The sequence below is a fragment of the Stylophora pistillata genome, chromosome 5 (genome assembly GCF_964205215.1).
Source record: "Stylophora pistillata chromosome 5, jaStyPist1.2, whole genome shotgun sequence".
NCBI classification, from domain to species: Eukaryota; Metazoa; Cnidaria; class Anthozoa; order Scleractinia; family Pocilloporidae; genus Stylophora; species Stylophora pistillata.
In genome coordinates, this window is record NC_142523.1 from 28,740,268 (window position 1) to 28,767,294 (window position 27,027).

At 39.1% G+C, this 27,027-nt stretch overlaps 1 protein-coding gene and 2 pseudogenes across 2 annotated transcripts in view; all 3 read right to left on the reverse strand.

The window, feature by feature from the left end:
• LOC148731283 (vascular endothelial growth factor receptor 1-like) overlaps positions 1 to 27,027 on the reverse strand; it is a 443,086-nt pseudogene that overhangs the window by 35,286 nt on the left and 380,773 nt on the right. The gene's annotated exons all lie outside the window — the stretch shown is intronic.
• LOC148731286 (uncharacterized) lies at positions 7,823 to 8,797 on the reverse strand. Its single transcript, XM_088760330.1, has one exon. It carries the CDS (start codon positions 8,708 to 8,710, stop codon positions 7,823 to 7,825), a length of 888 nt encoding a protein of 295 aa, XP_088616456.1. The 5' UTR covers positions 8,711 to 8,797.
• Positions 13,326 to 18,244, reverse strand: LOC148731287 (uncharacterized; annotated as a pseudogene).

The window sequence follows — 27,027 nt, forward strand, 5'->3', positions numbered from 1 at the left end:
AAAAACATTTCATTTGATTTGTGATAAAAGTAGTAGGGTGAATTATTTTTTGAAGTTTACTAGTTATTCCCATGGAAAAACAGAGGGCTTCATTTCAGGTCTCACTCATACCTTATTGTTTTTCAAATGTCATAGGAATTATAATACGAAACCTGCAGACATTGCAAAATAAGCTGATTGCAAGTGGCTCTCCTCTGGGTTTACAGTTACGGCAAGCCGTCAGCTTCTAAATGGCTAATTTTTTAGTCTAATTTTTCAATTCTTGGCCCTGAAATCGGGTATCATCATTTTCTGCCGAAAGAAAACACCATTTGACAAATCAACCCAAGGGCAATAAATGGATCAATATGGACTACTAATAGCCAAAGTTTGGGCGATCTTGAAATTTTGAAAATTTGAAATCTACCGCTGAATTCTTGATCAGTTTATGGAGGTACACTCTCAAGCGGTAATAAAAGTGAGGCCTGAAATAAATTCAGGCCTGTACGGGATTCGAACCCATGATCTCTGCGACACCGGTGCCGTGCTCTACCAACTGAGCTAACAAACCAAGTGGGAAATGGCCATTATGTTGGTTCGTAATAAACACGTCAATTGATGAATCAACGTTTGTAAATATATGAAAGTCATATATTTGTACTGCGGTTAAAGAAGGAGTATCAGAACGATCTTCGCGGTAACGAACACCACCGTGGTGTTCGTTACCGCGGCTGAAGTGGTAGTGAAAATGAGGGCTGTAAAAACTTCAGGCCTCTACGGGATACGAACCCATGACCTCTGCGATATTGCTGCAGTGCTCTACCAACTGTGCTAAGAAGCCAACTGAGAGCTGGTCATTAGGTTGGTTCGTAATATACCCGTGAAATGATGAATCAACGCTTAAGTAGAGTTAATTACTGCAAAGATCGCTCTCATACTCGCTCTTTAACCACAGTTCAAATATATGACTTTCATATATTCACAGACGTTGATGATAGTTGTCGATTGTTTCCGGCTCCACGAGAACGCTGGTGAACATTTTTTTATAGTTTCCTTAAGCACGCGGAAGCTGCACTTGCCAAGCGTTTTCTCACAGAATAACTAATAGTGAATGCCACGAAAACATGATGTTTGTCGATTGTTTTCCTGTTCCACGAAAACGCGAGTGTATTGCTTGTTTTCCTGAGCGTTTTTCTGTTGTTTTCCTATGTGTGCAAACGCTGCACTTGCCAAGTGTTTTCTAGTAGAATTACTAACGACTATGATTAGGCCATGAAGACGTGTTCTTCGTCTATTCTTTTCTTGCCCCATTGAAAGGCTCGTGAACAGCTTGCGTTGTTTTCCTGTACGATTTTCTGAAGTTTTCGTGAGCGAACAAGTGCTGCTAACTGTTTTCACACAGAATTACTAATGATGAATGGCAAGAACACACGATGTTCGTTGATTGTTTTCTTGCTTCATAGAAACGCTAATGAATAGTTCGTTTTCCGGAACGTTTTTCTGCTGTTTTCCAACGCCTCTGAGCAATGCATTTTTAAAGTGTATTTTCTAGAAAGTGATGATGGTCAACGCCCTGAAAATAAGACGTTCGTCAATCGTGATCATTATTTCCTGCTCTTACTCCTGCTCCATGAAAACGCCAGTAGATATCTTGTCTATCTAGGAGATTGACCCCGATTAGGTCATTTCAGGCAAATCAGTCATTTGAGCCGTTTAGATCATTTGAGGAAATTGAGCTTATCGGGTCACTTGCACTAATTGGGTCGAACAGCGATTAACCGAGCGCAAAACGGCTGTGAATGGCAGAATACATGGTATTTTCCAAACGTTAACCGATCAGCAATACATGTAAATGGTAAAACGCCGAAAAATGCGTTTCAACAAAAAATTTTCTCGAACTCACCATCGTGGAAAAGTGTTGGAAAATGCATGCGTTCGACCACAAAACTCTTTTTAACATTTCGTTCACCGGGTGAAAAATGGTTGCGAACTGAAGAAAACATGACATTTTCTGTACGTTACACGAACGGCAAACCCAGGAAAACATTACGTTTTCCTCTATTTATACACATTAACCTTCCCGGAAAATGCGTATTTTCAGCCGTTAATTCAGGTGAATACGTTGTTGTTCACTCAAGAAATGCCAATGAACAAAACGAAAACAAACTGTTTGCCTTGGGTTAACCCAGCGGTTAATGCCGGAAAATAAATTGTTTTCGGCGAAGAAAAACTAACGAATAACTAAACGGTTACTGGGATCTACCGATGCGAAAACACACAGAGAACGTCCGGTTTTCCGTTAGCAAAACGCAAGTAAACGTTAGTAAAATGCAGCGTTTTCCGTGAATTCAACCTTCGTTTTCCATAAGGTGAACGCTAGTTTGTTTTTCCATGTGTGTTATTTTTATGTAATGCTTGTTGTATGGGTTATTAAGACCCCGCTTTGTTGTTGTTGTTGTTTTTTGTTTTTTTGTTTTATCTTATTTTAGATCAAATTGTGCCATTAATACGGTCCTTCCTCCAGAGGTATTGGCTCTTTAGTCCTCTGTTGGACGGAACAATGGCTAATTCTTTGTTTACTGCTTCCAATTTTTAATTATCCCAGACCCCCTTTTGCTTACTATTGATTAAAAAAAGTCTATTTTAGTACAAATTTGGCAAAGGGCGTACAGCCAGTCACTTAGCGGGAACATGAATATTTTACTTACAGTTCAGTCAACTTCCTGTTGTTACTGAAGAGTCCAGCTGGTAGCTCTGCTATCTCATTGTCCTGTAAGTACCTACAAAAAGAAGTTTATCCTGAATTTACGGTCTGTTTTAAGTTAATATTTCAGGTTCAGAGTCAGTTTGTGGTTAAAGTAGTGAGTGTCGAATGTTAACATAGAACAGAAACCCAATGGTGTTTATAGGGTAGCAATTTTTTAGCTACATAGTCGTTGCCAAAACTATATTGACTCTTGCTACTCGTTTCTATTCAATTTTTCTATTCGTACAGGTTTTTACTGGTCTTACTGATGTATGATACCACAAGAAGATGTTGCGAAGCAATTTTCCTTAAGGCTAGGTTTTTTACCCTCTTTACAGGCTTATTTCATGAAGGTTTGTGGTGTCGTCAATGTTCTTCGTGTCAAAAAGATACTAAAGGGCTGTGCTAGGTCATATAGGGGTAAAGGGGAGAGCAGGTGTCTGGGTTTTGTCTATCTGTGTACTGGGAAAGGGGGACTCCAGCAGCTAGCACTAGATCAAACACTCTTACTAGAAGAGTGCTGGAGAACATGAGCTGGAGCTATTGGAACTGTGCTCCATTTGGAAAGGAAGTGGCCTCTTTCTTTCATTCGTTGTCAAAGTGTAAGATTTTTATCAACAACTCGGGGCTATGCACTTTGTTGGTTATTCATCATCTCACATTCGACTTGCTCCCATAAAATAATTGTTAACTAGCATTTAGATAATTTTGGTGCTGTCATTAAACACCCCGAAAGGTACCCCCATTATCTCTGTAAAAAATCGTCTGACGAAGCCAGAGGCTTGGGTCGAAACTCCGCAGAAATATATATTAAACAAACATGTGTTTGAGTAACCACAACATTCTGATTAAATAAAACTTGAGAAACTTCTTAGAATTCCATACTGAGGAATAACAAATTGCCTTGAACGAAAAATCCAAAACAGTAAACAAATCCATAAAAACAAAACAACCAAACATGCACGAGAAAAGTTGTCAACGTCAATTTTCCGGTGTCAAGGTTAAAGTTCTTTGACCTGATTGACTAATTTGTAAAATTAGAATAACAAAGAATGCAAAAAGAATACAAAAGGGAGGTGGAGAATTGCAATTTAAAATTTAAAAAAAAAAGACATTTTTTACAATCTGATTGTTACCCAATCCCTACAGGAATATTTTCCTGGAAAGAAGTCGTACATCTGAAGCATTGTTGCCATGACGTAACATTCTCTTGTATTTACAACTTTTTTCACACTTTTGGAAAGGGAAAAAAACTCGCTGAGGACCTAACAAAGAACAACAAATACTTTACGCAAAACTTTCCAGGAAAAATGTTATATTTTCAAGTGAGAATAAATATAAAGTAAGAATCTTCACTTACAGCTTCTGCAGCTCAACCAGTGAAGTAAACACGTCACCAGGTAACTTCACAATCTTGTTATTACGTAACCTCCTACAGAGTCATTCATGTTTTCCACAAATGGAACATTATCAGATGAATAATATATAATTACATCCAAGACATAAAATAGGCCATAAAAAGGTCAATATCATTTAGTTGGTCTTAACTGACACTCTCTAAGCCAGCCTAAGCTCAATGAATTCCTTAGTCTCAACACTGAGGACAACCACAAGTATATTCTGGTGCACTTAATCTCGAGCACTTGACACTGAAAAAAATGCCAACCAACTGTAAGTGGTTTATGCCACAAAAACGAGAAGCCCAACTACACCTACCACTGTACGATGGTTCGCTCTATTTGAATATCAAGCAGTACATTTCGCCACTGGAAAGCGCAGCTACTCATTTCTTACCACAAAGTGCATGGTGATATGTCGTCTTTCAACTGCATGCATTTTAATTTAGTGGATCAAAGTTTTTATTCCCTGCTTTGGAGAATGATAATTCCCCAGCCTATCAAGCCTGATTATTTTTTTAAAGATCTATGCTTAAATAGTAAAGTTGGTTTCTTTAGAGAGTGCAATGGTTTGTTAATTAGTATGTAAACATCCCTGGCCTCATTTTTTTTGCCATGAAAAAAGGGCCATTTCAGCCAGCAGAAATTTGTGCTTGAAATTTGCAAATAGCGAAAAGGCAGGCAATTGGCGGGCAGATTAAAAAAAGAATTATCATGCTAATCTTTAAATCCTTGAGTTTAACTTAAGGGTTTAAGAACTTGAAGTTGGTATGGAGGGCTCCGGGTGGTAGCTCTGCTATCTGATTGTCATGTAAGGACCTGCGTCAAGGATGTGCCAAGAATTTAATGTTTCACCTTAGCTTTAAACCCATCAGAACTCCATTGGAGGCCCTATTTTAATTTCAAGTCTTGGGAATATAAATTTTCCAGCCTTTCAAGCCTGATTATTGTTGTAGAGATCTGTGCTTAAGTAGTAAAGTCGAGAAAGTGCTACGAATGTAACATTTGATCTAGATTTTTAAAACTAATCAGAGCCAGCTTGCAATGAAATTACAAGGTGCTCTTGTCATGGAAGAGCGACCCAATCAATAAGTAGATTATTATTACTAACATTTATGCGGCTATTCACATCAGCATAACTGTTTTGATTCTTGTGTTCAGTCGGTCGTTTGTGGAAAGTCTTGCCAGTCAAGTTGACAATGAAGCAAGACGATTGGACAAGTGATGTTGTAAATCAGTAATGACTAAAGCTTCATTTGTACTAGCTCTAATATATTAATTCACAGATTATAGTGACATTGTCATCGCTTTCTATGTCCCGCAGATATTGCTAAACGGATATGGAGTGTCGTAAGAAAATAAATAGGCACTGGGTTCAGGGGGCTGAGATTTTCGCACCGGAAAAGAGCGAGACCAAGAAGTGGGGAGAAAAGTTACTCCTGGTATCAGAATGAGAAAAGAGTACTGCAGTACGTATACACATTATTTAAAAGGGTTTATAAAGTCCCTCGAGGTTCGGAGAAACAGTTATTGAATGAAATTGTCCAATGGCCCATTATTTACAATTCAGGATATGCATTCATTGTATGCAAAAAGGCCAAATCGATTAATATCTCTCATGATTGGTTATGTTCGTGGAAAAACCCCATAAAAAGGTGTTCCGCTGACCTGTTTGAAATCATATTTCTGCTAAAATATCCTATGTATCCTAAACAATCCATCAAATTTTTTACCTCATGAATGTCTTACAGTTCAGTCAACTCGGAGTTGTTATTGAAAACTCCAGCTGGTAGCTTCTTGATTTGATTTCCATTTAAGTACCTAAGAAATGGACAAAACTGAACCTAAGAACGCTCCTTAATGGATAAATATGATTCCTACAGTGAGTCTATGTTATTTACCCTTTTGACCATTTTTGTTTAAATTGGGCTAGATAAACTAACGGGCTCTCTGCTCAGGGAAGAGAGAAAATTTTCCCTATCCTCGGAGAGGATTGACGGTTTTGTCACAAGGCGCTCCGCTCGGTAAGACAATACCGGGCTCCACTGATCAAGGGTGGTGTGCATCATACGGTAAGCACTAGTCCGTGTGATTTGGTTTTCTGTAGGCACTGCATGGTGTTCAGGCGTCTGTCTGGTTCCTTCGTAACTGACGTGTCAAGAAAGGCGATCTTAGTGTGAGTCTATGTCATTTGTCCTTTTCAAATATTTTCTGTTTAAATTGAGTTATAGATAAACTAAACTAGAAATGGGTTTAAAATACCAGTTAACTGAAAAGTCTCATGAAGTCCCCTTATGTTGTTACTTAGCTTTTCCCTTTGGAGAAAAGGGGAGAGTTGCGTTTTTCCTCCTTAGGATGGCTTATCTTCTGCTCTGCCAAAGATGTCTGACTGGGCATTTCTTGAAACTACGGAAAATATCTGCACGCTTGATACGTTTAGAGAGTTATGGTCTATGATGTGTTGTACGTGATGTTGGAAACCAGCTGTGTCTAAGGCTTGATTTGTACTAGCTCTAATAATTTAGGTCATAAATTATAATCACATCGCTATCTGCTTCTGTCTCACGCAGATATTACTATAGGACTATGGAGTGTCCTAAGAAAATAAATGGGCACTGGGGCGAGGGAGGCTGAGATTTATCTATTTTCGTAAGGGACAAGAGCAAAACAAGGAGCTGGGTAAAACAGTAACCCCTGCTGTCGGACTGAGAAAAGAGTACTGCAGTACTCTTATAACCATTTAAATCATTTTATGGAGTCCCTCTGAACTCGAAGAAACAATTCTTAAATCATTTTTTCGAATGCCCCATTTTCTTCAGTACAGCATATGCATACCTTGTATGCCGAGAAATCCAAGTGGACTATTTTTTATTGTGATTGCTTTTGTTAGGGGAAAAATTACATGAAAGGTGATCCGCTAACTTGTTTTGAAACGTAGTGGGATTAGTTACGATTGATAAAATACAACACCGTGATTTTAAGATTAAGGTCAATTTGTCTTTCTCAACAATTCTTTCTTTAATTCTTATTGGGACTGATAATATTACCTTGGACTGGGTGATCATATGGGTTGAATAAACTTGATTGATATAACGGAAATTGTGTTCCTCCAACCCCTTTTTCTTTTTAAAGTAGTGGGATTGATAACAATGGCAATGGGATTTCGAATCCTACCAATCAAGCGTGTAATAGGGTCTGTATTAGTCGCTTAAAAATGTGTCGTGAAGCAGACAATAGGTGTTTTTTTTAACTTGCAACTCTTGCAGTGTGATAGATCGACCAAATAAATCTCCACGCAGTTTCTTGATTGTGTTATTAATGAAAAAATTTTTTCTAACATTACTTTATTGTTACCAGTCATGGAGATGTGTTCGCAAATGCAAATGAAGTAGGTGCCCTAAGAGGGCGGAATTGGTCACCAGTGATGGTTAAGAAATGTTATTCAAGTCACCTGCAACTATTGAAAAAAGATACTCTCCTCTGATTAACTCACACGCTCTAAAAATCATTCCACTCTCTTTTAATCACGTATTATCCCTTTCGAGGACCCCTGAGCTTAAATACTCCTAAATTAACTTTCGTTCTCGTCAATAAGTTTCTAAATGACTTATTAAACGTACTTAATGAAATATTAAAGACTAGCAAAAACTAACGATAAAAAGGTGTAACACTAAATTAGCATAAATATGTCACGAGCTAATTAAACAAATACTTTTGCGCGAATTGAGTCGCTTTGCACGTTCAGAGTGGGCTTTAAGTCTCTGATGAAAAGCATTTCGTTCCCCAAACAATCGAGCTTGTTACTACACTTTTTCAGAATGCTAAAACGTTTCAGTAGGTCTTTCGGGACTTCGCTGTGCCGTTCGTGGTAGTGTTTATATATTGAAGATGCCTTTCGTTTATGTCCATCCACGCGTGTGTGTAAGTTTCCGCGTGTATAGCCCACATAACCCGCATCACACAGGTCACATTGAAATTGATAAACGACGCGTTGTTGGTTGACAATCTGTGGCTTGATTTCTCGTACTTTAAGATCTTGGCCAACTTTGCGACTAACAAATACTGGCTGGACAGTTGTCTGCACCTTCATGCTAAGATTCTTGAGCTCTTTCTTAACATAATTTGCTGATTCCTGATCTTTGAAAGGTGTGACCACGCGAACAATGGATATTGGTTCTATGGGCGTCTGTGTGGGCTGCGTACCAACAATTCTTGATTGCAAGAAGGTGTTAATGGTAGAATTTACCAGGCGTTCCGGGTATTTAAGCCGTGCGAAAACTTTCTTTAGGCGATCACACTCATCGGAGAAATGGGTCCAGGAGGAAGATAATCGGTGTGCGCGATCCAGCATAGTTTTCAGCAAGCTCCGTTTGTAGCGATTGTCTACATGGCTTTGGTAGTGTAATAGTAGGCCCGGGTTTGTTGGTTTCACATATACCTTGGTTTCAATCCGAGGTGCATGGTTGAGTAGTTCGGTGCCAAGGAAAGGAAGCTTGCTGTTCTTCTCCACCTCCATGGTGAGTTTGACCGAGGTGTGGGCGCTGTTGAGGGTATGCAAGAAGGTAGTTGCTGTTGCAAGATCAGGCATTACAGTGAGTGTATCATCCTGACATATCGACGATAATAGGATGGGAGTTTTCTTTGTCGCTCAAAGGTATCTTCGATGGATGACATGAAGACGTTTGCTAATAAGGGCCCGAGAGGGAACCCCATAGCAACGCCATCTGTCTGTTCGTATAGAGCTCCGTTAAATTGAAATAGTTGGCCTTTGGTGGCTACGTTTAGGAGGTCAATAAGATCTCTTCTGGTAAGGGCAAGATTGTGGGTAGTATCGAACCAATTGTTCGAAAAGGCTAAAGGATATATCCTTAATCCTTAATCCTTAATCTAATGTCTTCTCTGGTTTACAAAACCTAAGTTTTTTTTTTAGCCCTGATGGAATTTAAAGAGACCGTAGCATACTTTCATTATCAAAATAAAATAGCGCTATTTCGCTTCCGAGTAACTTAGTGAGGCTGCTACTAGCCCGCAATCTCTTAAGCAGAAAAGAACGATTGTTGTGGGCTTCGCCGGGTTAATTGCTTTGTTTTTTTTTTTACGAAAATCTATGAGCGATGTCTAGTTACTTTCTCGAATTTTGTCATACTTTTTATCAATTGGTAACAGGACTTCTTGATTCGCGGTTGTCCTATTTTGTTGATCGATCGTATGATTACAGACCGAATTGGACTCCTGACTTGGTCAGATATTAACGCCTGAGTGTATTATGTACAGGCGAGTCTACCCGGAGCTGTTATTTAAAACTCCAGGTGGTAACTCCTTGACTTTGTTTCTATACAAGTAACGAAATTGGCAAAGCTGAAAGGGTAATCATAATTTTAGAGTGTGGTTTATGTTACTGTGTTCTTTTGAGCATCATTTTTCAATTTGGTTAGTAAAGAATTTAACTAGGAATGGCTGGACCTGGAGTTCTTAGGAGTAGAGGTTTTAAATTATCTTTTCGAATGGCCGAGTTTCTGCAGTTCAGCGATTCCACTAAAAACCTTACAAGAATGAAAGATTACGCCATTATCTTTATTGGGAAGCACAGGATAAGTTATGGTAATTGACTTCCTGAAAAGGGGGAGAGGGATGGCATAACAGTTCAACTCGTTATGTACATTGATAGATATGATACTTGTACACGTACCATTCACGAGTTTTATGGTTGCGTTTGGCAGGGATGTCCTAGATGCTTTCCAGAACGTGGTGAAGGCTGGTGAACATCTCGACCGCACCATAGGAGAACTTTGGGAACTCACCCATGGTAAGAATTCACGAGGTTTGCCACTTTCCCAAAAAATAAAGAGTCAAGAGACGTTTTGCCAATTGTGTCCACCTGGCTGAAAATTAATCAAGAGGCCAGCCGTTGACCATCGTGGGTGACAATGCGAGAATTCCGATCCAGGCACGGTATATGCGAGAGTATAAGGAGCGGGAGAAAATCAAGTTAGGTTCTGAGCAGATTCAGAAGAACCCTGGTCGTGAAACGGTGGCTTTATTGATTTTAAACTCCTTCTGGGGCAAGTTTGGGGAACGCCTCAACGAATCCACAACCCAACAAATTACAACTCCATACGAACTGTTTCAACCGGTGAACAACCCTCTCTTGAACATACCATGTTTTCGTATTTCGTCTAAACTATCGGCGATAAAGAGGGAGAAGCAACAAGAGACGGAAACCTAAGAACATTGTGCAGATCACTTGGTAAATATGACAAGGCCTGAGAGTGTCAGGAGGAGACACTCAGTCAGAATAGAAAAAAGGGAAGCGGGAAGCCACGGAAACTTACTGAACTAGGAGGTCGTGCTTATAAATGTCTGGGACGAAATTAAGCGCCCTCTTGCAGATGAGAGACGCAATTTAGATGTAGTCACGCTCTGTCAGAGAAGCCTCCAGTAAAGAAGTCAAAACTGTGAAACTAGTCAAACAATACGGACTGCGGGTCTTTAACAAGCGGGTAGTGAACAGAGAGAATTTCATTTCGTATCCTTGTGAATATGCACGACTGCCTTTGGACGAAGATGTGGACAAGAGCAATGTAGATACGTTAAGTAATCAGTAAGATACAGAAACAATGCTTCCATTTTATGTTTTCGGTTTTTTAAAAGAACCGTGCATGAGAGATTGAGGTTTTACAGCTCGAATGACGTTCGAGTGTGCTAAGGAACGTGATATTCACGCTGCCATTGGTGGAATACACGTTTGACGATTTAGTATAGTTACATTTTTGAGAATGTTTAATAACGAGGTTTATTAATTATGGGTTGACTGCTGGTTTTACAACCTGAGTGGATTTTTAGCTTGAATAATTTTCTTTGCTATTTGCTCCATCAAGGTCGTCTTGCCCGCCAAGTTGCTGACAGCTTTCACCACCTTGTCATCAGCAACGCACCTGTTTTATAAACTCTTAGCCTTGGCACAGTCGATGTCATGTTGTTTGGCAATTCAGTCCAGCCTGTTAATATCAGGATCTCCTTGAGTCAATCTCTTTTATAAATTCGTTGCAGGTCCCAGATGTTGATGCCATTTCTTTACTGAGGGAGAGTAAGGGTGGAATTCTACGCCCAGAACTCAAGAAATATTCTTTGATCTCTTCTACGAAGAGATAGCCGAAAATCGATGTAACTTGTAAAAACGTCTCATTACCCAAAGAAAACGTTCCTGAAGAGCATTCTCCGCAGGAGCATAAATAACTGCTGGAAACTGCAAATTCTCCAGTATTCCATTTATGCTTCCTGACGTAAGCTCTGCTGCTGTAAGACATCTTCTGCCCTTATAAGACCTATCAGAGCTATTTGCTCAATTGGTAAGAGCGCCGGATTGTGTTGTGCGAGAGGTGGAGGGTTCGAGCCCCGCCCGGATCAATACTCATGGTCATAAAATAACTAAGGGGAATTTGCTACCTTTCTATAATAAGAAATGGATAGATAATCTAGTCTTCTCGGATAAGGACGAATAAACCGTAGGCTCCGTTTCCCGCAGGGTTAGGGGCAGTAGACGTTAGTTTCCTACGCACGAGACTACTGTGTGGTGGATGTCCTCCCCTGGGGAGGGCATCCACCACACACCTGAAAAGCCCTTTAGGGGAGTGGTCAATTTAACTTATGTAACCTATGTAAAAATTTTATAAGGTTGTACTTGTGTGATGGTCAGTGATGGAGGTACAAGTCATAAACCAAATTAAAAAGTTAGACAAGAAAGTCTGCAGAATTGTAGGCCGGACAATTTGCAGGCTCGGATATAAATTTTTCGTCTTTACTTTCTATACCAGACTTGTTAGCATGTACAGTTTGTTTCCCAATTCAGGCCTACTCTGGGGTCTTAAGTCCCCGTAACTTTGGGCGACTTTGAGCAATTTAAGGCGACTTAAGGCGACTTAAGCAAAATTGGCAAAAAGAACTTGCAACTTTAGGCGATTTAAGTCGACTTAAGGTGACAAGGTAATTCATGATATAAACATTAAAAAAATGCAATAAAAAAGTGCGGGCACCTTGCTTGTTTACGCGTTAGCGGGCTCTTAAAATGGTGTATTTTTACTGCTTGTGCATTAAAAATTCGAAACAGAATCACCTTTATACATAATTTAGCCTTGGTAACTTGAAACACAAAATTTTCTTTTGAAATTAAAGCTTCTTTTATCAAAATAAGGAGCATTGCTTCTTTTTAGCTGTTTTTGATCGCCGCCTGGTTCTGGGGATTATGCACTTTTTCGGACAGTTTCGTGGTCAGCTTGAACTCCTCGCCTTAGCCAAAATACACCAAGTACGGAGCTATTTTCCAAAAAAAATCATGTCCTACTATCAAACTTTTTTCCTTCTTCAAATATGTTCTTTTTTAGACTGTTCATAGCAAATAACAAAAAAACAAAAAAAACAACAACAAAAAAAAAAAACAAAAACGGGTGTCACCGTGCTTGTCTCCTCACAAACTGCCGTGAAAGGTGGACATGGTTTTGAGATCACAGTCAGGATAGAGAATGTGCACGCTGAGGACTGGGACGAGACAAAAAAAGGCGCCCATCGTCTTGGAAGTATGCACTCGATATTAAGCTTGTTTTCGGTTGTTTTCATGTGTTTGATATCGCCAACACAGAAATTCATACTTGGAAAGCGTGCAAAAATAACAGATATGAGGTAAGTCAAGATTTGAGGAGATTTTCAAGCTAAAAACCTTTAGTTGAAATTTTTTTGTAGCGCTGGCGTTTTGTTAACTCCAGTGAGCTACGGTTCAATATTTTTTCCTTTGGGGAAAGAAAGGCTTGACAAAGAAACTTGAAGAAAAGACTGTTGATTCCTATTCTTTTTATGTTTTCTTGTTTGGTTTCTATACACAGCAAAATGGGAATTCTTCATCCATCACTCAAACAGGAGTTTTTAATTAAAAACTATTTAAAGAGGGAGCCCAGCTCGCCATAGCGGTTTTCAGTGAGGCCCTCAAAATTAACAATGTATAAAATAGGTAATCACGTAATTAATAAGTCAAAACTCACGGTGGAAATATGAAATATCGAAAAGTGATATCTACAGTACAATGTAGTATACTCTGAAAAAATACAAACTGTACTTTAAAATTTGCTTTTTATACTTCACTGAGAACCACACTTCAATGTCTCACTGATCCTCATTCTGACTACTACATTTTCTGTGCACAAATCACAATCTTAATTTGCATTATTTATAGAGTACAGACATATTTGCGCCAGCACCTGCTTGTTTGAGGAGACTTTAGGTTTGTTGTCAAACCTCTCCATCAGAACTTGCTTCACCCCTTCTTCCTTGCTTCTTTGGCATACTACTTGTAGGTGAGGGAGACCCAAACCTGAGCTTGTACATTTAATGGCCATTGAGGCTGAAATGTACTTCTCTCTAACTAATGGCTGCAGGGTATTAACCAGAAGTTTCTTTTCTTTTAGGAGCTTCTGATAGGATGCCACCCATGAAACTTTGAAGCTGTGCTGTTGTAGCAGTTTGACCTTTAGGACCTTGTTCACTAGCTGGTAGAGTGTTTGCACATCTGCAAGAGCATTGTGAGCTTCATAGGATTTACACAGAAGATCTTGTAAAAGGTTTTCTTGGCTATGGGATTTCCTTTCAAGAAGCAATTCCCTGAATGCTGGAAGAGAGTCTGTAAAGCCAGAAACTGTTTTAACTAAGTCCTCCATGACTCCAATTTTCTCTGCTGCTTGCACCAAGAACCTGGCATCAAAGGATTTGCAATTGTGTACAACTAAAATGCAAGGCATTCTTGATTTTCAATTAAGGTCTTCAGGGCCACATCAGTTGCAATGGCATCAGTGATTGGCTTCCCATCATAAAACAGTATTCCTCTTTGGAGGGTAAGTTTGTTCACAGCAGATGCTTCTGGTGATATTACATTACAAGGCTTCAAATAAATAGAGAAATCTTTACCATCTGTTGCTGGAATTTGTAGGATTTCAGCATCATTACCTGTTTTACGATATTGTAATCCAATTATTACTTGATAAAGATAATTATTACAAAGATAAATGTTATTGAAAAGCTTACTGCATCTATGCAGGGTATATCTAAAATAAAAATAGAACGAGTGATTCTGAATACCTGTCCTGCTAATCTGCATCTCACCTATTTTGTTTAAAGTGCACCTAAACCCAAAATTTTTTTTAGCTTAACAAAAAAGGGTTTTTTTTTTGGAGTATTTCTACGCAAAATTTTTTTTATTTGCTCAAATCTTCAATTATCAGTGCCCAGTCAAAATACAGAAAATCGGCTGCCATCTTGGCTCACAACCGAGTTTAAAGAGGAATGGTTCTTTAGTGGGTAATGTGACGTCAACTCGAGAACACGAAAGTCTGCATTTCACACATTTTCACTTGTTTGGGAAGGTTGTCGTCGATATTGTCTGAAATATGCCGACTAGGTGTGTTGTATGAGGAATGTATGAAGCGCGATACCCTCTTGCAAATTACGCACGTTGCTATATAGTCCTATGTCCAACACACTTAGTCGGCAAATGTTCGGACAATATCGACTACAACCTTCCCAAACAAATGTTAATGTGCGAAATGTAAACTTTCGTGTTCTCGATTTGACGTCACATTACCCGCTAGAACCATTCCTCTTTAAACTCAGTTGTGAGCCAAGATGGTGCCTGATTTTCCTAATTTTGACTGGGCACAGAAAATCGAAGATTTGAGCAAATCAAAAAGTTTTTGCAAAGAAATACTCCAAAAAATCCCCTTATTTCATTAAGCGAAAAAAAATTTTTGGGTTAACGTGCACTTTAAGAACAAGGCATGATAAAACAAAGGAATCTAGGTGATGCAAATTATCAAGTTGAGTATTCAGCAATCTAGCAAAATAGAAAAACAATTTCATCATTAAATATAATTATTCTCTAATGTGCAATTCAGAAATACTCTGCTAAGACAAACATCATTATATTCACTTTGTTACATTTTTACTAAACTCCACCCTGCAAAGCTACTTTCCCCTTCCAGATGTTTCCGAGTCAAATATGATTTGATGGTAGTCTTTGGTCAGTGATACTTTCTCAATCTTTGAGGCTGCAGGTGGTACTGGAATTTCCTGAGCAGCATTGTGTCCATCAAAGCCCAATCCACAACTATACTGTTGCCCTTCTCTGTTCTCAAGCTGTTTTGTCTTTTTTAACTGCTTCTCTTTCTTCTCAATTCTTTTCTTCGTGTACTCTCTTGATTACTGTTTCTCTTTCAAACTTAGAGTTTTTCTTGTCCATTTTCTTTGCAAACTTTAAAGAAATGGAACCTGGAGATAGTTGTGTCTTCATGAAAGCCTAAGAGAAACTCACCACTCTTAGTGAAAACCATATTCTTAGTTATAATATAGTGATGTTTTACTGATTTGTTTTTTTTTTTGTGACTTATGATATGCAAGGTACTGGTAATACAACACTGGACATGGTGGATAATGAGTAATGTTCAAATTATGGATATCACAAATTGGGAAGTGTACAAAATGCTCATAATATTATATCTGCTCACCTGAGAAACATTAGATTGGCCTAAGTTATTTTGGCCAACAGCACATGCAACGCCAGAAGTCATTGAGATCCATAGTGTCTGGTCTTTGGAGCTTTGCTTCCTATAGTGTTGTTGAGTGCTTCATTTACCTGGTTCGACCCAAGGGGAGCTAGCTTCTTGGTATTTGAAGCATAAATCTAAATTTAAGAAACAAATATTTTTATTCACTAAAATTTGGTATCTCATAAAAGCTTGTGAAACTGAGAAAGAGCTAGGTTGATAGTCCCCTAACACTTATAACTTTATCCCTCGCAGTTATTAATTAGAGTACAGTCATAAGCACTAACACTATTTTCTAAGAGTTGTGTTCCTCTACTACATGTAAAATAGTGGGAATTGGGAATTTGTGAGGAGCGAGCTGTGCCACCATACATGTACACTCTACTTACTTCTAGGATGTTTTCCAGGGACTGCCTCACGCTCTTGTCCATGAGATCCTTGCCATGGGGAAGGCCTCTGTGTTTGTAGGATGCATTATTTTTTAAGTAGCCACACCAGTTGCCACAGGAAGAATGGTCACCATAAGCATGAGGCACAATAGACTTCAGACCATTTCGCACACCTTCTTCGTCATCCTTTCTCTGCTTTAGTGCGTAACCAAAGCATCACTGGAAATACTGTCACCAAATCTGCCAGGCTTTTGTTTTGGGTCTTGATGCTGTATAGTGAGCTACCAAAGGATTTAGGCCAAAGAAGACAAGAGATGGCGTATGAGGAGAGGTGTAAAATTCTTAAATGGAACTCTTTAGTACAAAGGAGAGATTTCCTTTCCTTAGTGGAATGCTACAAAACTGTATTCAATCTAAATGGATTAAATTTCAGTGACTATTCTGAAGTTTGTAAAAGCACTTAAGTCGAGATCTAACCATCCATATAAGTTACGACTCAAACTAGAAAAACTGAACTGCTATAAAAATTCTTTCTTTGTCAGAATTATCAAACCCTAGAATAATCTTCCTATTAATGTATTTAATTTTTGTGACAGTCCTAATGTTAGTGAGTTTAAATCAAACTTGAAGAAACATATGAATATTTATTGAGTCGCCATTTTATATTTATTTATGATATTTAGCTGCTTCTTATCTGACTTTTTTATATTTTTATGAAATAGTGCTATAAGATTTTATACATAAATAGAAGACCCTTGATATAGGGTTAACCTCTGGGTTTCCTTTTTCTTAATTACTATGTATTTGTATGTTGTTCTGAAATAAAGTATTGTACAAAAAGGATCTCTCAGTATGGACTACGTCTGACCATTTTTCAACCTCATGCTCAACATTTTTCCTCACTTTTCTCATGGTGGACGAGTCATCCCCAACAAGAACAGATACAACTACATTTTTTTCTCCACAACTGTTAAGCAGACTAAAACCACAAAAATAAATTTTTTTGCCATAAAAAGTGAGGGCATTCAAACTACACTAAGGCATTATCTTAAAGTATTCTCTTTTCTGCATTTTCAACATACTCATATTATAAAATAAAGGTGCATTTTTATGTTTGCTTTCTTGTCAAATTTTAAACCCTTATTACCAAGAGTGTAAGGTTATGTAAGACTTTCCACTGTTTATGGCGTAAGTGTTATTACACTGCTATCATAAGAACAGATTCCACAAGTCTCTCTTTGCAGCAATAAAACTGTGAATTTAATATGTTAGCAACTATTATTATAGTTGTTATTTTATTTTTTTTATTTTTACTCGTACATACCTGGTTAGTAATTACCTTTTGACTAGATCAACACAAACATCAGCTTCCATAGCTTTTGACGAGCCTTCCCAGTTGAGCCTGCAGTCATGTATGCGAGGCTTTTTTGACTGTCTGCTGGCAGTTTCACATGTTGCACACCTTAACAAAAGACATTGTGAGTAAAGGTCCTAGCTAACACTTTCAAGAGGAGGCAAATATGGGTGAGGTCATATGTCGAATGATTCTGTACTTTTTTGGTCAAATTGAAAAAAAACCATAGCTGTTGTTGTTTTCAACAAGGTGCTAGTACACAAAATATATGTATATACATTACCTTTTTGACCTTGAACCATAGCAAATCACCTTGCCAGTTTTTAGGCCAACCATGGAGCCAACACCTAGTGGTGAAAGTAAGGATATAATATCTTATTCATATGTTTAATTAACTTTGACTATTGGCTGACACCATAACTGTCAGTAAGCTAAAGAACAATCCAGAGAAAAAAGTAGCAGCTTTCTATGAAAATGCATATCCAAATGCGCCCTTTTCAATTCTTTCAGATATAGAATTTGCAGTGTACCTGTCAGGCTGTTGTGGGCTTTTCCCCTTTTTTGCCATCCTATGTCATATGACGCTCCTATCTACACATTTTCCTTTTCACTATCATCTTTCCACAGGTTTCTTTCGCTTTCTAAACTTTCCAGACATGATTTCTTTGCCAACTTTTCAATTTTAGGCCCTACTTCCCTCTCGCGAGCCTTCAGCGTGGACTCTCCAAGTGATGGTATATTAATGGATGACAACAACTCGTTTACGTGGGTAGGACCTATTCCTGCGTGCAGCATCCCTATAAATATGTCCATTCAACATATCAAGAAATTGGCTAGATGTTAAGTGGATGCTGGAAAACAACATTTTTAGCGACGTTAAATGTAAACAAACCTGCAGCGAGCTACGTGTTTACATTAAAAATTGGTCTCCCTCGCGTTGTTCCGGTGCTACGGTGGGTCTTGTTTGTTCGACCTATATTTGTCTCTCCACACACATAGTTTGAACAGCATATGTAGAGTAGTGATCCTAGCTCATACACTGTTTCTTTTATGCAGTCGGATAGCCGTAGAGCTGTTCCACGGCTTCACAGCCTCCATCCAAAGCCTCAGCGAGGACATTTAATTCTACAACTCGACGGCCGCGAAGTGGAAATCCACTGCAGATTTCCGGATCACGCACATTCTTTTCATTTCCTCGTTTTTCAAGAGCAGACCAGGAAGCTTTCAGTCGATTGGCGGCATTCTCAATGCGAACAAAAGCTTTCGCTTTGCAAAAGCGGCCCTTGTCCTTTTTCACGCTAGTGGGAAGAACGGCCGCTATCTTGGATGTCGCAATGTTATGCGCAGAAAAGGTTGCGCAGTGCAAAACAAGGGAATCACCTTAAGTAAATTTGACCTCTTGAACAATTGTTTATAGGTATTGTGGTTGATACTATAAACCTTTGACTGGGTGATAATATGGGTTGAATAAATTAGATTAATAAAACTTAAATTGCCTCTTGAACTCACACGCTCTAACAACCATGCTACTCTCTTTCGATCGCATATCATGGTTGTTGAAGACCCCTGAGCTTAAACACCTCAGACTCAGCTTCAACAAAAATTGCAGCCTTACAAACTCTTTCTGATGCAAGAAATCAAAGAAGGAGCTTAGTACCGAGGTTAATGAGATTGCACTTTTAATAAAGAGATTTTGAGGTCATAAGAAATACCTAAGAAATGGAAATAAATTAAATTAAACATGTACTTAACGGGTAATCATGATTCCCAGGCTGAGTCTGTGTTATTGTGTCCTTTAGAAAAGAGCTTGAGAACTAGAGCTAAAGTTCTTGGAGGTAGCATTTCCTAAAAAAGGGCAAGTGTTTTATCAGGGTTTCTTGATCACGAGGAAAGTGGAAAATCACGCATATATTTAGTTTATCTTTCTTTTGCTTCATTAACACATGTACATTTTGCTAGTCAATGTAATGAGAGGTGTTTTCATTTTAATCAGAAGCAGTTGCACTTTGGATTGACCTCTTCAATTGCAATTTTGAGAAGCGGAGGAAGCAGCAATGGGTAAGTCTACCCGGTTTTGAACTCTAAAAGTTACTACAAGGAAGGTTTTCTGTTTGAACCTTCTAAGCCTAAAAGTACACAGTACAAAGTGGGCTGTTCATGTTTTTGAAATTGAAAGGCTGCACGTGACAAAAAAGTTCCTTTCTACTAGAGCTGGATGGTGTGTTCAAAGATTATGATTTTTACCAAGTGAAAAGTCTTGAAGAAAGGTTGGAAGGCCTGGACACCTTTACCTAAAACTTATGGCTTAAAAAGTTCGTCTGAACAAACAAACAAGCACTTGTTCAAGTACTGCATTCTTTGGCAAATTGATTTCCAACCACGCTTGCTCATCTGCGTTGTTTACTGGTGTTATCAAGGTTCGAAATGGTGAATTTAACCTTATACCAACGTTTTCAGATATCTGGAAACGGACGGAAAATTCATTGTTCGCTCTCAGTAAAACTGAAGAAAAGCACGATGGTCATCGCATGTTATTCAGCACCAGGAAAATACCAATGGATAGCTGTTTTCCTTAATGTTTTTCTCAAGTTCTCCCGTGCGCGTGAACGCTGCATTTCCCAAACGTCTTCCCACAGAATAACTAATGGTGAATGCCATGAAAACATGATGTTTGTGATTGTTTTCCTCCTCCACGAAAACGCTAGTGTATAGCTTGTTTTCCTAAACGTTTTACAGTAGTTTTCCTGAGCGCACGAAAGCTGGATTTCAGTTTCCAAGCGTTTTACCGCAGAATTACCAACAGTGAATGCCATGAAAACATGATGTTTGTTGACTATGAGAGCGATCTTCGCAGTAACAAACACGACTTAAGAGTGAGTGTCAGCAAGAATCAAACAAAATCAGAAACTAGCGGCAAAAATGTGAAAAGCGAAATTTGCTGAAACTCCGGCTAGTAATAGTCCATATTGACCTATTCATCGCTATTTGGTTCATTTCTCGAATAGATTTTTGTTTTGGCCGAAAATGGCGATACAAGATTTTAGGGCCAGATGTGAGGAAATTAGGCTTGGAATTTAGAAATTTTCAAGAAAACGTTATGCCTTAAATAAAGAGCCCGAAGATATTCACATGTAATCAGCTAATTTCACACATTTTCCAGGTTTTGCGCTGTAATTTCTGACATTTGAATAGAAATCTGACATTGTGCAAGATTTGAAAGATCCCCCCATGTCTCTTTATGGAAATCACTACCTAGCCTGAAAAACAAATTTACCCTACTACCTTTGTCACAAATTAAACGAAACCTAGAGGTCAAACCCCTTTAAAATTGGGCTTTTAACTGATATTACTTTTGTTCTGGGGAAATAAGGATGTAGTCAATTAGAGAGCGCTTAAACTTGCACATACTCGCGAAATCAAACAAGAGATTTTGCTACCGACCGTGACAGACAGAGCTCTTATTTCCGCCCATGCTCAACGAAAAAGCTCATTGAAAATATTGTGGTAGTTGTGGTGGTATACATGTAAAGTTTTGTTGTTGTCGTTTTTATCACTATTCTTGTTTTATTTTTATCTTTAACATGTATATATTAACGTGCTCATGTGGTTTGCCGGCTGGGAAGTCCATATAGTGAAAAACTGTAAGCTTGTCAACCTCGGGCTTGAAAAGGCTTCCCGAGGTCGCAGGACTCGGGGAGCATTTTCAAGCCCGAGGTTGTAATGTTTATTTTTCCTACGGTAAATTGGCTTTCGAGTGGGTTTCTTTACGCCACTGATAAGATTGCATGTTCGGGAGTTTGTCATATCGGAATAAGTGATCATAGCATGGTGTATGTATATAGAAAACTTGCCCTGAATGGGATGTCTAACGGTCATAATTCTATTACATACAGAAATTTCCGAAATTTCGATCGCCAAAAGTTTCGTTATGATATTCTATCTCAATGTTGAGATAATGTATACGAGTCTTCCAACCCAAACGTGATGTGGCAGCAATGGAAATGTACACTTCTGGCTATCGCTGACAAACATGCCCCACTGAAAACGATGCGCGTTCGTTCACGGAGTTCTCCGTGGATTACCTCTGAATTGAAAGACCTTATGCATAATAGAGACATTAAAAATCAAAGCTAGCAAGACAAATGATCCTAACGATTGGGCATTATTTAAGAAACACAGAAATATAGTCAATAAGCAAATACGCTCAGCTAAGCAAGTTTATTACCAAAATAGTTTTAATAAGCAAACCAGCGACTCCCGAAAGACCTGGCAGACTATAAACGAGCTAACTTCTCGAAAATCTGGGAAAACGCCAGTGGCGTCACTAAAAGTGAACGGATTAACGATAACTAATCCGTTGGAGCTATCAAACGAATTCAATAACCACTTTGCTAATATTGGTCCAAAACTTGCCAGTGAGATAAATTGCGATAGTGGTAGCTATCAAAGATATCTTACCGCAACAGATAAACGGTTTAAGCTCCAACCCACCAATCCAACTAAAGTATTTTCAATTTTAAATAAACTAGACAAGTCAAAGGCAACAGGCCTTGACAAATATCTGCTAGGTTTATCAGGGAATGTGCTGATCTGATTTGTGTGCCGATATGTGATATTTTCAATCAATCTATTAGCCAAGGGACGTTCCCAGACGACTGGAAATATGCAAGGATTACCCCTCTTTATAAACAGGGTGACCGCGGTGATGCTAACAATTACTGCCCAATATCGGTGATTCCAATAATGGCGAAGGTGTTTGAAAGGATAGTTTATGAACAGTTATATGCCTATTTGGAAGAGCACGATATTTTATGTCAAAACCAATCAGAGTTTCGTGCTAATCATTCAACTATAACAGCTTTGTTGGAAGCGACAGATTCTTGGGCATATAATATTGATAACGAGAAAATCAATGGAGTCATTTTTCTAGATTTGAAAAAGGCTTTTGACACTGTTGATCATCAGATCCTTCTATCGAAACTAAACTATTAGGGTATACATGGAAAATCTTTCAGATGGTTTCAGTCATATTTGGAAAACCGAACACAAAAATGCTCTGTTAACGGGTCGCTATCCAGTTGCTACTCGTTGACTTGCGGCGTCCCTCAAGGGACCATCCTCGGTCCATTATTGTTCTTATTATATATCAACGATCTTCCAAATTGCTTATCAAATTGTAAACCGAGAATGTATGCCGATGACACGCATCTCACATATGCGGGAAGCAATCTTGAGAACGTTCAGTTTTGTCTAAATGAAGACCTAGAAAACGTCTTCAACTGGCTACAAGCGAACAAACTCACGTTGAACATGACTAAAACCGAATTCATACGATTAGGGTCGAGGCAGAGACTGAATACTCTCACAGCTTCACCAACAATTAGAATGAACAATACTCAAGTAAGCCAGGTTACAGTTACAAAATCGCTTGGTGTAATAATAGACGATAGACACGATTGGCATAGTCACATCGAAAAACTAACGAAAAAGATCGCCTCTGGTATCGGGGCCCTAAAGCGAATTAGGCACCTGATCCCAGCATCAACATTACATCTCATCTACCAAGCTTTAGTAAAACCTCACTTTGATTACTGTGACATTGTTTGGGGTAGCTGTGGGAAAACGCTACGAGACAAACTGCAGAAACTGCAGAATAGAGCAGCCCGTGTGTTGACATTCTCTAACTATGATGCTGATGCAACTGAGCCACTCGAGTTTTTAGGGTGGAAAAATCTTGCACGCCAGCAGGAAATCCATAAAGCCACCATGATGTTTAGATGTCTGCACGGGCTAGCTCCAATGTATCTATATTCAAATTTTACGTGGCGTGACTCTGCTTATGACCTCAGGAACTCTGAAAATAAGCTTAATGTTCCACTACCGCGCACTAATTATTACAGAAAAAGCTTTAGCTACAATGGCGCCACATTATGGAACAGTTTACCACGCGATATAAGGAACACAGAGTCTCTGGGGTTATTTAAACGTAAGATCAATGACATTCTTTACGTCTAACGCACGGCATTCACGGAAAACAGCTTTAGTGTTATAGTATGTAGTTTTAATTTGAAATATCTTAGCGTATGTGATATGTATTTTTATAGGCTGATGAATTGATCGTGTCTAAATAAAGATTACAATACAATACAATACTGTGTTTTTGAATTGGCTCACGAGCCTTCTACAAACGATTCATAAAAAAAATTTCGCAACAACTAACTTATATACTAGACACTAAAGTATATGTTACAGAGCAAATACTTCTCAATTTTACAACAAACTAAGAGCGAATGTCTCCAAGGATCAAACGAAATCGTAAATTAGGGGCAAAAATGCGAAAACTCGAAATTGTTCAAACTATGTCTATTAGTCGTCCCAATAATAGTATTCATCCCTAAATAAGGTTCATTTGTCAAATAATTAAGTGTTTCGCCAAATAATGACGAGAATCATTTTGGTGGCCAGATACGATGAAATCGAGCTGCCAGGTAGTAATACCGTGTACCGAATACGGTTATGAGCGCTTGCCACAGCTACAGGTACAGGCTTGTACCAGGTTTGAGAGCAAGGCCACAAATGGCTTTTTCCTTCGAACTGTAATTTCCGATATGTCAAGACCAAAGGATTCAAAGATACCCCGTAACATAGGTACAGAAAAGGAGCCCAGCTAAGAGTTCAACACTAACCCACAGATGTTGTAAGAGTCATATATGATTAAATGTGAATGCTGCCTTTAGACAAAACCTTGTCACGAATTATAGCCTGAAGGTCTATTCCCGGAGTCTCGTTGTCACTATCAGGCTGATCTACCTCGACACTTCGCTTAGAAGCAAAGCGAGAAAAGTAACTGCTAATTTGCTGGTTTGTGAGAAAATTCCCATAGCGAAATAGTCTCTCCCCGTTGCTATCTTTTGCAGTCCTCATGGCTTTAGAGACTTTATCAGTCGGGCCGGCTGTCTTCCCTGTTCTCTCTTCAATTTGAAACTTGGAATTAAGGTACTGCTTTTGATAGTCAGTAACCTTTGTACTACGGGACTGTGTCGATTTCAGTGCCCATCCCATCGGAAGAGTAGTGGGCACAGTTGGTAGTGATGGTTTACTACCTTGTAGCATTTTCAGCATTCCAGCATTCCAGTCTGCATATAGCAAATTTCACAGCAAGGAAACCGCTTTGGTGAAAGTTCACAATGACATTCTGATTAACATGAATAAACGGCACGCGACTCTCCTCGTTCTCTTAGACCTGAGTGCTGCCTTCGACACTGTGGAACCTAGTATTTTTCTGACGCGTTTAAGATCAAAGCTGGGTCTCAATGGAACTGCTCTGTCGTTGTTTCGCTCTTATCTAGCGGGAAGATCACAACAAATATCTGTTCAGGGAGCGCTTTCAAATGTCATTCATCTTCGTTGCGGCGTTCCCCAGGGATCGTGTCTAGCCCCGTTTTGTTTAAAATATATTCAAGCAAAATCTTCGACATTGTTGGTCGTCACCTTCCAAAACTTCATTTTTATGCAGATGACTCCCAGTTTTATTTATCGTTCAACCCAAGCTGTGCTGTTCGTCAAGACGAGGGAATTAGATCAATGGAAACCTGTATCTCGGATGTTAAGCAGTGGATGACCACGGACAAACTTATGCTTAATGACGACAAAACTGAATTTATTGTAATAGCATCACGACACTTCCTGAAAAAGCTGCTGTTAATACTATCAGGGTCGAAGACTGCGATGTAGACAAAGTGTCTGTGGTACGGAATTTGGGCGCGTGGTTCGATGATCAATTCACTATGGCCGTACACATTACCAAAATATGCAGTGCTGCTCCCTATCACCTACACAATATTAGACGTATAAGGAAACACCTTTCAATGGACTCAGCTGCGACTCTTATTCACTCCTTTATTAGTAGCCGAATAGACTACTGTAATAGTCTATTATACGGTGTGCCCAAGTACCATATTGAAAAATTGCAGAGAGTTCAAAACGCAGCCGCCAGACATGTTGTTATGAGAGCAAATTTTGCCACATTACACCGGTGCTCCGTCAGCTGCATTGGCTTCCTGTCTCATTTCGTATTAATTTTAAGGTTCTACTTTTAACTTTCAAAGCCATTCGCAAATCCGCACCGTCCTATGTCAATGATCTTGTCAAAATTAAGCCTTTAAATTCAAGATATGGACTGCGTTCTAATGACGGAATACTGCTATCTTACCCGAATTTTAGAACCTTGAAAACCCTAGGCGACCGTGCTTTCGTTGCTTCAGCGCCGAAACTCTGGAATGATTTACCTTCGGAAATTAGAATGGCTGAATCTGTCGACACTTTTAAAAAACTCTTAAAGTCGCAATGTTTTAGTAAGGCTTTTTATTCTTAGTGAGCTCAGCTTTTAATATTTTATGCTACACTTGATGTAACTGGTATCTATTACAAAGCATTGCTGTAATGATGTAATTAGTATTTATTCTATGCGTTGTTGTAATGAGCAGTTGATCATCCCGTCATGGAAACTGCGCAATATAAATTCACAATTTTATTTTATTTTATTTATTGTTGTAGGACCGTTGGGTTACTACCTTCTAGGACCGTTGGGCATTTACGCGTGCCACAATCCAGATTAGTCGCGTATTCTATTATGGCCTTGTCAAAGAGCCTTTCATACTCTAGAGCACGCTTGTGCTTTCCATAGCCCAAGTGTTGAGCCAGCGATGAATGCCGTATAAACGTATTGACTCATCCCTCTTCTACGCGTGCAAATAATGGACAATTGTTAGCAACATCAACTTCAACGCCTGACTCATCTGAACAATCATCGACACAATCGGAGTTGCCTTCTATATCAGTTGCAGGGGTTCGGCCACGTATTCGTCTGGGTACTACTGGAACAAAGCTTGTGATAGTCTCCCTGGTCGAGGGCCTGATCTCCATCGTCGGCAGTTCCGATTGTTCAGGGACATCGCAGTTTGACCAGGGAATACTTTTTCCGGGGCGAATGTCGTAGTCATGACGTTTGGCAATCTGAGGAGCTGTACTCAGAGTCTGCGCAATCAGAGTCAGCGTTGTAGCTTAGAATATAGATGGTCTGCAGTTCTTGCATAATAGTCTTGAGTCGAATAAAGACGTCATCAAGTACGGCTGACACCGAGCTACTGTCTTGGGCGGTAGCACTCTCAAACACATGAACGAATGTCATCATCTCCATTTCTCCACTGTTGCATTTAATCGCCACTGCTATATGCCACGATATACCTCTTTTACCAAACCAATCCGACTGGCTTTCCCGGAACTTACGTGGAAGATATTTCATCACCCAGTCAGGTACTAGAAAAATGAATAAGGCGCTGAGGCCGCTCATGATGTCAAGTCTGGATTCATCCTGATTTATAGACCGCAATAAATGGGCTTTCCAGCATTCAATACTCTTTTTGGCTTGGGAAATAAAAAAAGAGAGTTCTTCTTTTTCATTTTCCGAGCATCCAGCCGTTTCTAAGCCTTCCTCAATCTCCCTCATTACAAACGAGACAAGCAAGCAGCGGTCACAGCTGTCACAATGGGCGTGGCCACAAGTCAAAGAATAATTTGG